Genomic DNA, 14330 nt, shown 5'->3' with positions numbered 1-14330 from the left:
AATTTACCAGGAATACTCAACAAACTTATACCTCTGTAATTTGAGCACTCACTCTTATCCCCTTTGCCTTTGTACAATGGCACTATGCACACATTCCACCAATCCTCAGGCACCTCACCATGAGTCATACATACATTAAATAACCTTACCAACCGGTCAACAATACAGTCACCCCCTTTTTTTAATAAATTCCACTGCAATACCATCCAAACCTGCTGCCTTGCCGGCTTTCATCTCCCGCAAAGCTTTTACTACCTCTTCTCTATTTGCCAAATCATTTTCCCTAACCATCTCACTTTGCACACCACCTCGACCAAAACACCCCATATCTGCTACTCTATCATCAAACACATTCAATAAACCTTCAAAATACTCACTCCATCTCCTTCTAACATCACCACTACTTGTTATCACCTCCCCATTTGCGCCCTTCACTGAAGTTCCCATTTGCTCCCTTGTCTTACGCACTTTATTTACCTCCTTCCAGAACATCATTTTATTCTCCCTAAAATTTAATGATACTCTCTCACCCCAACTCTCATTTGCCCTTTTTTTCACCTCTTGCACCTTTATCTTGACCTCCTGTCTCTTTCTTTTATACATCTCCCACTCAATTGCATTTTTTCCCTGCAAAAATCGTCCAAATGCCTCTCTCTTCTCTTTCACTAATACTCTTACTTCTTCATCCCACCACTCACTACCCTTTCTAATCAACCCACCTCCCACTCTTCTCATGCCACAAGCATCTTTTGCGCAATCCATCACTGATTCCCTAAATACATCCCATTCCTCCCCCACTCCCCTTACTTCCATTGTTCTCACCTTTTTCCATTCTGTACTCAGTCTCTCCTGGTACTTCCTCACACAAGTCTCCTTCCCAAGCTCACTTACTCTCACCACCCTCTTCACCCCAACATTCACTCTTCTTTTCTGAAAACCCATACAAATCTTCACCTTAGCCTCCACAAGATAATGATCAGACATCCCTCCAGTTGCACCTCTCAGCACATTAACATCCAAAAGTCTCTCTTTCGCGCGCCTGTCAATTAGAACGTAATCCAATAACGCTCTCTGGCCATCTCTCCTACTTACATAAGTATACTTATGTATATCTCGCTTTTTAAACCAGGTATTCCCAATCATCAGTCCTTTTTCAGCACATAAATCTACAAGCTCTTCACCATTTCCATTTACAACACTGAACACCCCATGTATACCAATTATTCCCTCAACTGCCACATTACTCACCTTTGCATTCAAATCACCCATCACTATATATATATATATATATATATATATATATTATCCCTGGGGTTAGGGGAGAAAGAATGCTTCCCACGTATTCCCTGCGTGTCGTAGAAGGCGACTAAAAGGGGAGGGAGCGGGTTGCTGGAAATCCTCCCCTCTCGTTTTTTTCAATTTTCCAAAAGAAGGAACAGAGAAGGGGGCCAGGTGAGGATATTCTCTCAAAGGCCCAGTCCTCTGTTCTTAACGCTACCTCGCTATTGCGGGAAATGGCGAATAGTACGAAAGAAAAGAAGAAAGAATATATATATATATATATATATATATCGGGGCCTGAACATGCAGGAGGGTGAAAGGAGGGCAAAGAATAGAGTGAATTGGAGCGATGTGGTATACCGGGGTTGACGTGCTGTCAGTGGGTTGAATCAAGGCATGTGTATGGGGGTGGGTTGGGCCATTTCTTTCGTCTGTTTCCTTGCGCTACCTCGCAAACGCGGGAGACAGCGAAAAAAAAAATATATATATATATATATATATATATATATATATATATATATATATATATATATATATATATATATATATATTCCTTCCGAGATAATGTTCTCGACTTCCACAAATTCTTCAAGGCCCCCAGAATTTTCGCCCCCTCCCCCACCCTATGATCCACTTCCGCTTCCATGGTTCCATCCGCTGACAGATCCACTCCCAGATATCTAAAACACTTCACTTCCTCCAGTTTTTCTCCATTCAAACTCACCTCCCAATTGACTTGACCCTCAACCCTATTGTACCTAATAACCTTGCTCTTATTCACATTTACTCTTAACTTTCTTCTTCCACACACTTTACCAAACTCAGTCACCAGCTTCTGCAGTTTCTCACATGAATCAGCCACCAGCGCTGTATCATCAGCGAACAACAACTGACTCACTTCCCAAGCTCTCTCATCCCCAACAGACTTCATACTTGCCCCTCTTTCCAAAACTCTTGCATTTACCTCCCTAACAACCCCATCCATAAACAAATTAAACAACCATGGAGACATCACACACCCCTGCCGCAAACCTACATTCACTGAGAACCAATCACTTTCCTCTCTTCCTACACGTACACATGCCTTACATCCTCGATAAAAACTTTTCACTGCTTCTAACAACTTGCCTCCCACACCATATATTCTTAATACCTTCCACAGAGCATCTCTATCAACTCTATCATATGCCTTCTCCAGATCCATAAATGCTACATACAAATCCATTTGCTTTTCTAAGTATTTCTCACATACATTCTTCAAAGCAAACACCTGATCCACACATCCTCTACCACTTCTGAAACCACACTGCTCTTCCCCAATCTGATGCTCTGTACATGCCTTCACCCTCTCAATCAATACCCTCCCATATAATTTACCAGGAATACTCAATAAACTTATACCTCTGTAATTTGAGCACTCACTCTTATCCCCTTTGCCTTTGTACAATGGCACTATGCACGCATTCCGCCAATCCTCAGGCACCTCACCATGAGTCATACATACATTAAATAACCTTACCAACCAGTCAATAATACAGTCACCCCCTTTTTTAATGGGTATGTTTGAAGGAATAGTGGTTCCAACAATGTTGTATGGTTGCAAGGCGTGGGCTATGGATAGAGTTGTGCGCAGGAGGATGGATGTGCTGGAAATGAGATGTTTGAGGACAATGTGTGGTGTGAGGTGGTTTGATCGAGTGAGTAACGTAAGGGTAAGAGAGATGTGTGGAAATAAAAAGAGCGTGGTTGAGAGAGCAGAAGAGGGTGTTTTGAAGTGGTTTGGGCACATGGAGAGAATGAGTGAGGAAAGATTGACCAAGAGGATATATGTGTCGGAGGTGGAGGGAACGAGGAGAAGAGGGAGACCAAATTGGAGGTGGAAAGATGGAGTGAAAAAGATTTTGTGTGATCAGGGCCTGAACATGCAGGAGGGTGAAAGGAGGGCAAGGAATAGAGTGAATTGGAGCGATGTGGTATACCGGGGTTGACGTGCTGTCAGTGGATTGAATCAAGGCATGTGAAGCGTCTGGGGTAAACCATGGAAAGCTGTGTAGGTATATATATTTGCGTGTGTGAACGTATGTATATACATGTGTATGGGGGGGGGTTGGGCCATTTCTTTCGTCTGTTTCCTTGCGCTACCTCGCAAACGCGGGAGACAGCGACAAAGTATAATAAAAAATATATACATATATATATATATATATATATATATATATATATAAGTGATTGGTTCTCAGTGAATGTAGGTTTGCGGAAGGGTTGTGTGATGTCTCCATGGCTGTTTAATTTGTTTATGGATGGGGTTGTTAGGGAGGTGAATGCAAGAGTTTTGGAAAGAGGGGCAAGTATGAAGTCTGTTGGCGATGAGAGAGCTTGGGAAGTGAGTCAGTTGTTGTTCGCTGATGATACAGCGCTGGTGGCTGATTCATATGAGAAACTGCAGAAGCTGGTGACTGAGTTTGGTAAAGTGTGTGAAAGAAGAAAGTTAAGAGTAAATGTGAATAAGAGCAAGGTTATTAGGTACAGTAGGGTTGAGGGTCAAGTCAATTGGGAGGTAAGTTTGAATGGAGAAAAACTGGAGGAAGTAAAGTGTTTTAGATATCTGGGAGTGGATCTGGCAGCGGATGGAACCATGGAAGCGGAAGTGGATCATAGGGTGGGGGAGGGGGCGAAAATTCTGGGAGCCTTGAAGAATGTGTGGAAGTCAAGAACATTATCTCGGAAAGCAAAAATGGGTATGTCTGAAGGAATAGTGGTTCCAACAATGTTGTATGGTTGCGAGGCGTGGGCTATGGATAGAGTTGTGCGCAGGAGGATGGATGTGCTGGAAATGAGATGTTTGAGGACAATGTGTGGTGTGAGGTGGTTTGATCGAGTAAGTAACGTAAGGGTAAGAGAGATGTATGGAAATAAAAAGAGCATGGTTGAGAGAGCAGAAGAGGGTGTTTTGAAATGGTTTGGGCACATGGAGAGAATGAGTGAGGAAAGATTGACCAAGAGGATATATGTGTCGGAGGTTGAGGGAACGAGAAGTGGGAGACCAAATTGGAGGTGGAAGGATGGAGTGATAAAGATTTTGTGTGATTGGGGCCTGAACATGCAGGAGGGTGAAAGGAGGGCAAGGAATAGAGTGAATTGGATCGATGTGGTATACCGGGGTTGACGTGCTGTCAGTGGATTGAATCAGGGCATGTGAAGCGTCTGGGGTAAACCATGGAAACCTGTGTAGGTATGTATATTTGCATGTGTGGACGTATGTATATACATGTGTATGGGGGTGGGTTGGGTCATTTCTTTCGTCTGTTTCCTTGCACTACCTCGCAAACGCGGGAGACAGCGACAAAGCAAAAAAAAAAAAAAAATATATATATATATATATATATTGCGAGGCGTGGGCTATGGATAGAGTTGTGCGCAGGAGGATGGATGTGCTGGAAATGAGATGTTTGAGGACAATGTGTGGTGTGAGGTGGTTTGATCGAGTGAGTAACGTAAGGGTAAGAGAGATGTGTGGAAATAAAAAGAGCGTGGTTGAGAGAGCAGAAGAGGGTATTTTGAAGTGGTTTGGGCACATTTATCGTATTTATTGTGCTTTGTCTCTGTCTCCCACGTTAGCGAGGTAGCGCAAGGAAACAGACGAAAGAATTTCCTAACCCACCCACTTACACATGTATATACATACACGTCCACACACGCAAATATACATACCTATACATCTCAATGTATACATATATATACACACACAGACATATACATATATACACATGTACATAATTCATACTGTCTGCGTTTATTCATTCCCATCGCCACCTCGCTACACATGGCATAACAACCCCCTCCACCCTCATGTGTGCGAGGTAGCACTAGGAAAGACAACAAAGGCCATATTCGTTCACACTCAGTCTCTAGCTGTCATGTAATAATGCACCAAAACCATAGCTCCCTTTCCACATCCAGACCCCACAGAACTTTCCATGCTTTACCCTAGACGCTTCACATGCCCTGGTTCAATCCATTGACAGCACGTCCACCCCGGTATACCACATCGTTCCAATTCACTCTATTCCTTGCATGCCTTTCACCCTCCTGCATGTTCAGGCCCCAGTCACTCAAAATCTTTTTCATTCCATCTTTCCATCTCCAATTTGGTCACCCAATTCTCCTCGTTCCCTCCACCTCTGACACATATATTCTCTTGATCAATCTTTCCTCACTCATTCTCTCCATGTGACCAAACCATTTCAAAACACCCTCTTCTGTTCTCTCAACCACACTCTTTTTGTTACCACACATCTCTCTTACCCTATTATTACTTACTCGATCAAACAACCTCACACCACATATTGTCCTCAAACATCTCATTTCCAGCACATCCACTCTCCTGCGCACAACTCTATCCATAGCCCACGCCTCGCAACCATACAACATTGTTGGAACCAGTATTCCTTCAAACATACCCATTTTTGCTTTCCGAGATAATGTTCTCGACTTCCACACATTCTTCAATGCTCCGAGAATTTTCGCCCCTTCCCGCACCCTATGATCCACTTCCGCTTCCATGGTTCCATCTGCTGCCAAATCCACTCCCAGATATCTAAAACACTTCACTTCCTCCAGTTTTTCTCCATTCAAACTTCCCTATATATTATCCCTCGGGGATAGGGGAGAAAGAATACTTCTCACGCATTCCTCACGTGTCGTAAAAGGAGACTAAAGGGGATGGAAGCGGGGAGCTGCAAACCCTCCACTCCTTGTATTTTAACTTTCTAAAAGGGGAAACAGGAGTCACGTGGGGAGTGCTCATCCTCCTCGAAGGCTCAGATTGGGGTGTCTAAATGTGTGTGGATGTAACCAATATCAGAAGAAAGGAGAGAAAGGTAGTATGTTTGAGGAAAGGAACCTGGATGTTTTGGCTCTGAGTGAAACGAAGCTCAAGGGTAAAGGGGAAGAGTGGTTTGGGAATGTCTTGAGAGTAAAGTCAGGGGTTAGTGAGAGGACAAGAGCAAGGGAAGGAGTTGCACTACTCCTGAAACAGGAGTGGTGGGAGTATGTGATAGAGTGTAAGAAAGAGAGATGGGTGATTATCGGTGCATATGCACCTGGGCATGAGAAGAAAGGTCATGAGAGGCAAGTGTTTTGGGAGCAGCTGAGTGAGTGTGTTAGAAGCTTTGATGCACGAAACTGGGTTATAGTGACGGGGTGATTTCAATGAAAAGGTGAGTTATGTGGCAGTTGAGGGAATAATTGGTGTACATGGGGTGTTCAGTGTTGTAAATGGAAATGGTGAAGAGCTTGTAGATTTATGTGCTGAAAAAGGACTGGTGATTGGGAATATGGTTTAAAAAGAGAGATATACATAAGTATACGTATGTAAGTAGGAGAGATGACCAGAGAGTGTTATTGTTTTATGTGTAAATTGATAGGCGCACGAAAGAGAGACTTTTGGATGTTAATGTGCTGAGAGGTGCAACTAGAGGGATGTCTGATCATTATCTTGATGAGGCGAAGGTGAAGATTTGTAGAGGTTTTCAGAAAAGAGGAGAGAAGGTTGGGGTGAAGAGAGTGGTGAGAGTACGTGAGCTTGAGAAGGAGACTTGTGTGAAAAAGTACCAGGAAAGACTGAGTACAGAATGGAAAAAGGTGAGAACAAAGGACGTAAGGGGAGTGGGGGAGGAATGGGATGTATTTAGGGAAGCAGTGATGGCTTGTGCAAAAGATGCTTGTGGCATGAGAAGCGTGGGAGGCGGAGAGATTAGAAAGGGTAGTAAGTGGTGGGATGAAGAAGTAAGATTATTAGAGAAAGAAAAGAGAGAGGCATTTGGACGATTTTTGCAGGGAAATAATGCAAATGACTGGGAGATGTATAAAAGAAAGAGGCAGGAGGTCAAGAGAAAGGTGCAAGAGGTAAAAAAGAGGGCAATTGAGAGTTGGGGTGAGAGAGTATCATTAAATTTTAGGGAGAATAAATTGATGTTTTGGAAGGAGGTAAATAAAGTGCATAAGACAAGGGAACAAATGTGAACTTCAGTGAAGGGGGCTAATGGGGAGGTGATAACAAGTAGTGGTGATGTGAGAAGATGGAGTGAGTATTATGAAGGTTTGTCGAATGTGTTTGATGATAGATTGGCAGATATAGGGTGTTTTGGTCAAGGTGGTGTGCAAAGTGAGAGGGTTGGGGAGAATGATTTGGTAAACTGAGAGGAGGTAATAAATGCTTTGCAGAAGATGAAAGCTGGCAAGGCAGCGGGTTTGGATGGTATTGCAGTGTAATTTATCAAAAAAGGGGGTGACTGTGTTGTTGACTGGTTGGTAAGGTTATTTAATGTATGTATGACTCATGGTGAGATGCCTGAGATCTGGAGAAGGCATATGGTAGATTTTATAGAGATGCTCTGTAGAAGGTATTAAGAATATATGGTATGGGAGCCTAGTTGTTAGAAGCAGTGAAAAGTTTCTATCAAGGATGTAAGGCATGTGTATGAGTAAGAAGAGAGGAAAGTGATTGGTTCTCATTGAATGTCGGTTTGTGGCAGGGGTGTGTGATGTCTCCATGGTTGTTTAATTTGTTTATGGATGGGGTTGTTAGGGAGGTGAATGCAAGAGTTTTGGAGAGAGGGGCAAGTATGCAGTCTGTTATGGATGAGAGAGCTTGGGAATTGCCCCGATCACTCAAAATCTTTTTCACACCATCTTTCCATCTCCAATTTGGTCTCCCACTTCTCCTCGTTCCCTCCACCTCTGACACATATATCCTCTTTGTCAATCTTTCCTCACTCATTCTCTCCATGTGACCAAACCATTTCAAAACACTCTTTTCTGCTCTCTCAACCCCACTCTTTTTATTACCACACATCTCTCTTACCCTTTCATTACTTACTAGATCAAACCACCTCACACTACATATTGTCCTCAAACATCTTATTTCCAGCACATCCATCCTCCTCCGCACAACTCTATCTATAGCCCATGCTTCGCAACCAAAAAAACATTGTTGGAACCACTATTCCTTCAAACATACCTATTTTTGCTTTCCAAGATAACATTCTAGCATTCCACACATTTTTCAACGCTCCGAGAACTTTCGCCCCCTCTCCCACCCTATGACTCACTTCCGCTTTCATGGTTCCATCCGCTGCCAAATCCACTCCCAGATATCTAAAACACTTCACTTCCACTCAAACGTACCTCCCAATTGACTTGTCCCTCAACCCTACTGTGTTATCGATGCAGCGCAAGGAAACAGACAAAAGAATGGCCCAACCCACCCACATACTCATGCATATACATAAACGCCTCCACATGCACATATACATACCTATACATTTCAGTGTATACATACATATATGTACACAGACATATACATATATAAACATGTACATATTCATACTTGCTGCCTTCATCCATTCCAGTCACCACCCCGCCACACATGAAATAGCATTCCCTCCACCCCCCCGTGAGGTAGGGCTAGGAAAAGACAACAAAGGCCACATTCATTCACACTCAGTCTCTAGCTGTCATGCATAATGAAGTGAAACCACAGCTCCCTTTCCACATCCAGGCCCCAGAAAACTTTCCATGTTTTACCCTAGATGCTTCACATGCCCTGGTTCAGTCCACTGATATATATATGTATCACATATAATGCCATAAAATGAACCATCTCCACCTGCAGTATGCCAAAGAAGGACCTAACTCCTTTATCTTGTGCCATAAAATGGCTAACTTACCTTACACTTCATTAGGTGATCCATAAACTCACACTGTATCATAAAATAACCCACTTGTCACATTATACAATAAGATGACTATCCAGCCTAACAGCGGAAGTGAGATGACCTACCATTTTCATACTGCACCATGATTCACCCAGATGTCTCATACCTTCTTCAAACCAAACTATGGGAAAACTGATCATCCTCACAATGTATCACAAGCCAACTCCTTCATACTGACTTATAATATCCCCACCACCCTCGAACTGTTGGAAGACTCCTAACTTCTCTAAAACTGTCATGAAATGGCTGATCTCTTACATTTAGCCATGAGATGACTCACTTTTCACATAATGTATATGTTTTGATTCTACTTTCTTTCAAACTATTCGCCATTTCCCGCGTTAGTGAGGTAGCGTTAAGAACAGAGGACTGGGCCCTTGAGGGAATATCCTCACCTGGTCCCCTTCTCTGTTCCTCCTTTTGGGAAAAAAAAAAAAAAAAAAAAATGAGAGGGGAGGATTTCCAGCCCCCCGCTCCCTCCCCTTTTAGTCACCTTCTATGACACGCAGGGAATACGTGGGAAGTAATCTGCAGAGCAGAAAGCCACCTACTTCCCTACCTAAAGCCTTTACATCTTGCCATGATATGATCTACCTTGCTAAACTGTGCCATAATATGGCCCACATTTTACATAATACACTGTTTGCAAAAAACCTTGTCTGCCCATATGTATTTTCAAAGGGGATGCATGGCTAAGGTTTATTTTAGGTACAAGCATATGACACTCACGTGAAATCATCGTACATCTGGTCACTTAGATTAGCGTTTCTCACAGTGAGCACCATCAACCTGCCTCAGTATGCCTTATGCTATCTTGAAGGATTGATGCTTTTTCTTATTCCTTCAGGCTGCCACTTCATTTTAGGAACTTCCCTTTTGGGTGCTGTATTTCTTCCACCTGTACTTTAAGGTGATTGGCTCTTACCTTTCTAAGGAGAAGAAAGCCTGAATTCTAGTCTTGAAGCAATAAATGTGGGTGAATGTGAGGTTTCTAGGAGCAATGGGCACTCAGAATGCACCAACAGGCAGATGCTTCCTGCAACACCTCATCAGTACCTTGACTCATTAAAGAGATCAAGACTCAATGGAACATAAACATGGACCTAGAATACTTCAGGGACCTTGCCCATTCAATGCCCAGATGTCTGTAAATGGTAATCAAGGCCAAAGGAGTGATGATACAGTAATATCATGTAAGTGTGACATTGCCTTTGGAAACATTTAGGGAAGCAAACAAGGTTTTTTCACAGGGACTGTAAAATGATGTCTGATGTCTCTCACACTATATCATATGACCTACACTATGCTTCAGTGCTGTGCTAAGGTGATCCGATTTCTTCATGGTGTACCCTGAATAGGCGACTTGTTTCAAAATGCACAATATGATAATCCATCCCCTTCATACTGCATCATAAGACTTTCCTACAACCACTGTAAGATGACTGACTATCCTCTCAACGTGCTATGAGATGATGATGTTCTGTCCTCTCACTGTGTTGGGATGACCCATCTCTTGTACATTACATCCTGAAATGATTCACTATCCTCATACTATCAAAGGGTGACCTACCCATTTTATGGTTCACATCACCATGATATAAACTACCTACTTCAAGGTCATAAGGTATCCTAATAACCACAGAGTGCCATGAGGTACTTTCCCACACATCAAAGGATGAACCATCTGTGCACTGCACTATGAAATAACCGTCTTCTTCATATTGTACCATGAGATGACTCAACTCCTTTATCTCACTGTATGAACTTTAAAAAGAATTACCTTTATACAACACTATGAGAGGAGCCACTCACACACTATGCTATAGGATGACTTGCATGCTCCACATCACCATAAGAAAGCCCACCATGTTCGGACTGTGCAAAAAGGATGAACAACATCCCTTACTTTGAACTGTAAAATTACCTAACTCTCCTATACTGCACCACAAGATAATCCACATGCCAAACAGTGGACTTTAAGATAAAGATGCTCCCTAGCACTGTCCTATGGGCCAACCTCCCTCCTTTACAAAAATCTATACAGTGACCAATCTTCCTTATGCTGATAATATCACCATTCTTTAAACTGCATAAGATGACCCACTTCCCTTCCACTGCAAACTAATATATAACTCACTTCCTGTACACTACACCTTAATATAATTCTCCTCTCTCAGACTTTCCATGGAATATCCCATATCCCTCTAACTGTACCTTGAGATGTCCCATCTTTTTAAGACTGCAGCACATGATCATCCACCTTCCTCAATCTCCCATGAATGATATACCTACTAAACACTGTGCTATATACTGTTTTCCACATACGGTGCCTTATAATGAACTAGTTCTTTCACAAAGCTATGATATAACCTGTCTAACGAAAGATAACCTCCCTCCTTTACTTCGTGTTATAAGATGACTCAACTCTCTTAAACTCCACTGTGAGAACCACTTCCCTCCTAGTGTACCATATCCTGACAAGTCTACCTTCTACCTCTGTTAAGCTGTACCACAAACTAACTTATTTCCTTCCCTTGGTGCTATAAGCTGACCTATCTCTTTCACACTACAGTGAAAGATCCACTTCTCTCACAACATATCATGATATGGCACACCTACCTTTCCCACGTTCACAACTTGAATCCATCTCCCTCACAGTACACCTTGAGGTAACCTCTCTCCAACACAATGCTATGAGATAACCCTCCATCATCAAACTGTCCCACATGATGACTCAAATCTTTCATACTTCAGCATGAAATGATTCTTTCACTTCACCACGAATTTAACCATCACCCTTGCTGTGTCCTGATATAATCCACCAATGCACTGTGCCATTAAACAAACCTCCTCTCCCACATTACCTGGAGAAGTGACTAATCACCCTAGGACAGTGCCATAAGGTAACCTTCCATAGTCAAACTGTGTTGTGAGTTTGCCTATCATCTTTACAAACCCCCACAAGTTTATCTACCTCTTTTACAGTTTGTTGAGAGACAATCCACTACCCCTGAACACTGCCATGAACTGATCCATATCTCTCAGTGTCAATCCTGCTCTTAATTCATGATTATCACTTCATGAAATGAGGTCCATTACTACAATGTGTAATGAGGTGACCAACCTCCCTCACTGCATGAAATAATTCTCTTACACCAACAGGAATAACCCAAGTTCCTCACATGCTCCCCAAAATGGCACATTCCTCATACTGTGTCATGAGATGACCCACATCCCATGCACTTTATGGCTTATCCTCTTTATACACTTTACTGTTTGGAGACTCAATCTTCCTAATACTAATGTGCAAAATGACACTATTTTCCTAATTGTGAACTTTAAATGATTCTCCATCTATACCGACTCACACATAATGAATCAAGATGTCTCAACATCCTTCCACAATATGTTAAATGGTCAATCTTCTTTAAAGTATTCACCACACAATAATTTATGTCCCATAAAGTTCACTAAGATGCCCAATTTCCCATATAGGACATCATGAAATTACTCCACCAGACAGATATCATCAATAACTCATTTTCTTCAGTACACTGCAAAAAGATTCACTTCACCAGATGATAAGCCATCTTCTTTCCTAAATGACATTTCTCTATATCATACTGTAACAGATGATTTTCTATCAGTTCATCATACAGTGTCTGCAAAAAACCTCGTCCACTTCCTCATACATTTTCAAAAGATGGCTCACAACCTAAGTGTGACATTCGGGCTTTCTTCTCTTTATGAAGGTAAGAGTTAACCATCTTAATGCATAAGTTGAAGAAATACTGGGCCCAGAAGTGGCAGCATAGAAAACAAAATCCTTCAAGATAGCCCAAGGCACACTGAGGAGGGTTGCTGGTGCTAAGACTATTAGAAACACTTGTCTCAGCAACCAGATGCTTGATGATTTCACCCTAGGAGCATCATATGCTTGTTCTCGCAATAAACCTTAAGCATGTATCATCTACAAAAATCCATGTGGGAGGGGCTTTTTATGGACACTGTAATGTAACTACTTACATATGAATAAGAGATGACCCATTTGAGAGATGCTTTCTGATAAACTGAATTCTACTCATCTTATCAAATGACAGCCCAATCTTATCATGAAATAACCTTCTCCATCTTACCTTGTCATGTTGAGCACGTTTAGGATCAGGTGGGCCTGTCTTTTGCTTGTTTTTCTTGAAAGCATCAAGTTTTTCTTCAATCATTTGTGCTTTTGATTTGTCATCACCAGTTAATCCAAGTTGTGTTTCCTGCAACAGTAATACAAGGACTGTGGGGAAAGTTCAATGAAACTCGAGCATTCTCATAGATCAAATAATCTGAGGCCTTAAAAAGTGTTTACATTTTAGAAGCTAAAAGTGCATTTGAGTAATGAAATAGCATCATCTCTACACTGCCCATGAAGCTAACAAAGGGGATGACTTTAATCATTTGTAGAGTCACAGATATGGGAGAGGTTAAGGAAATTATTTTCATTTTCCTGTTATAGATACTCTAGTAGTAGGAAGGAACATTTAAGCTGGATTATTAGGTAGATAAAATAGGTAGGAGCTGTAGGTATGAGCATTAGATTGAAGTAGTCATTAGATAGGAGCTTCTACAAACACTCCGCTAGACTTGTCCTCTGCCAATGGCCTGTTAAGGGTGGGGGAGGGGGTGAAGGTTCTGGGAGCAATGAAGAATGAGTGGAAGGAGAGAGCATTATCTCAGAGCAAAAATGGGTATGTTTGAAGGAATATTAGTTCCAACAATGTTATATGGTTGCAAGGCATGGGCTATAGATAGGGTTGTACGGAGGAGGGTGGATGTGTGTACCACAGTGGATGTGTACACCAGGGTTGACATGCTGTCAATGGACTGAACCAGGGCATGTGAAACATCTGGGGTAAACCATGGATAAGTCTGTAGGGCCTAGATGTGGATAGGGAGCTGTGGTGTCAGTGCATTACACATGACAGCTAGAGACTGAGTGTGAACGAATGTGATCTTTTTTGTCTGTTTTTCCTGGTGGTACCTCGCTGAAGTGGGAGGTAACCATGCCGCTTCCTGTGGGGCAGGGTAGCACCAGGAATGGATGAAGGCAAGTATGAATATGTACATGTGTATATATGTGTATGTCTGTGTAAGTGTATTTTTTTTTTTTTTTTTTTTGCTTTGTCGCTGTCTCCCGCGTTTGCGAGGTAGCGCAAGGAAACAGACGAAAGAAATGGCCCAACCCACCCCCATACACATGCCTTGATTCAATCCACTGACAGC

The 14330-nt window shown here is 42.2% G+C and overlaps 1 protein-coding gene and 1 long non-coding RNA gene across 14 annotated transcripts in view; one reads left to right on the top strand and one right to left on the bottom strand.

Annotated features, from left to right (window-relative positions):
* The window catches only part of LOC139757224 (uncharacterized), a 321083-nt gene that overhangs the window by 73701 nt on the left and 233052 nt on the right, over positions 1 to 14330 (bottom strand). For all 13 annotated transcript variants that reach the window (XM_071677655.1, XM_071677734.1, XM_071678035.1 and 10 more), the window contains one exon: positions 13196 to 13324. In XM_071677655.1, coding sequence (XP_071533756.1) covers positions 13196 to 13324 — 129 coding nt within the window. The remainder of the gene's footprint in view (positions 1 to 13195; positions 13325 to 14330) is intronic.
* Positions 1 to 14330, top strand: part of LOC139757896 (uncharacterized) — a 175941-nt gene that overhangs the window by 110990 nt on the left and 50621 nt on the right. The window lies entirely within an intron of this gene.

This window comes from Panulirus ornatus, chromosome 1 (genome assembly GCF_036320965.1).
Source record: "Panulirus ornatus isolate Po-2019 chromosome 1, ASM3632096v1, whole genome shotgun sequence".
In the NCBI taxonomy this organism is placed as follows: domain Eukaryota; kingdom Metazoa; phylum Arthropoda; class Malacostraca; order Decapoda; family Palinuridae; genus Panulirus; species Panulirus ornatus.
Note: the sequence above shows the minus strand (reverse complement) of the source record. Positions and strands in the feature narration are given on the sequence as shown.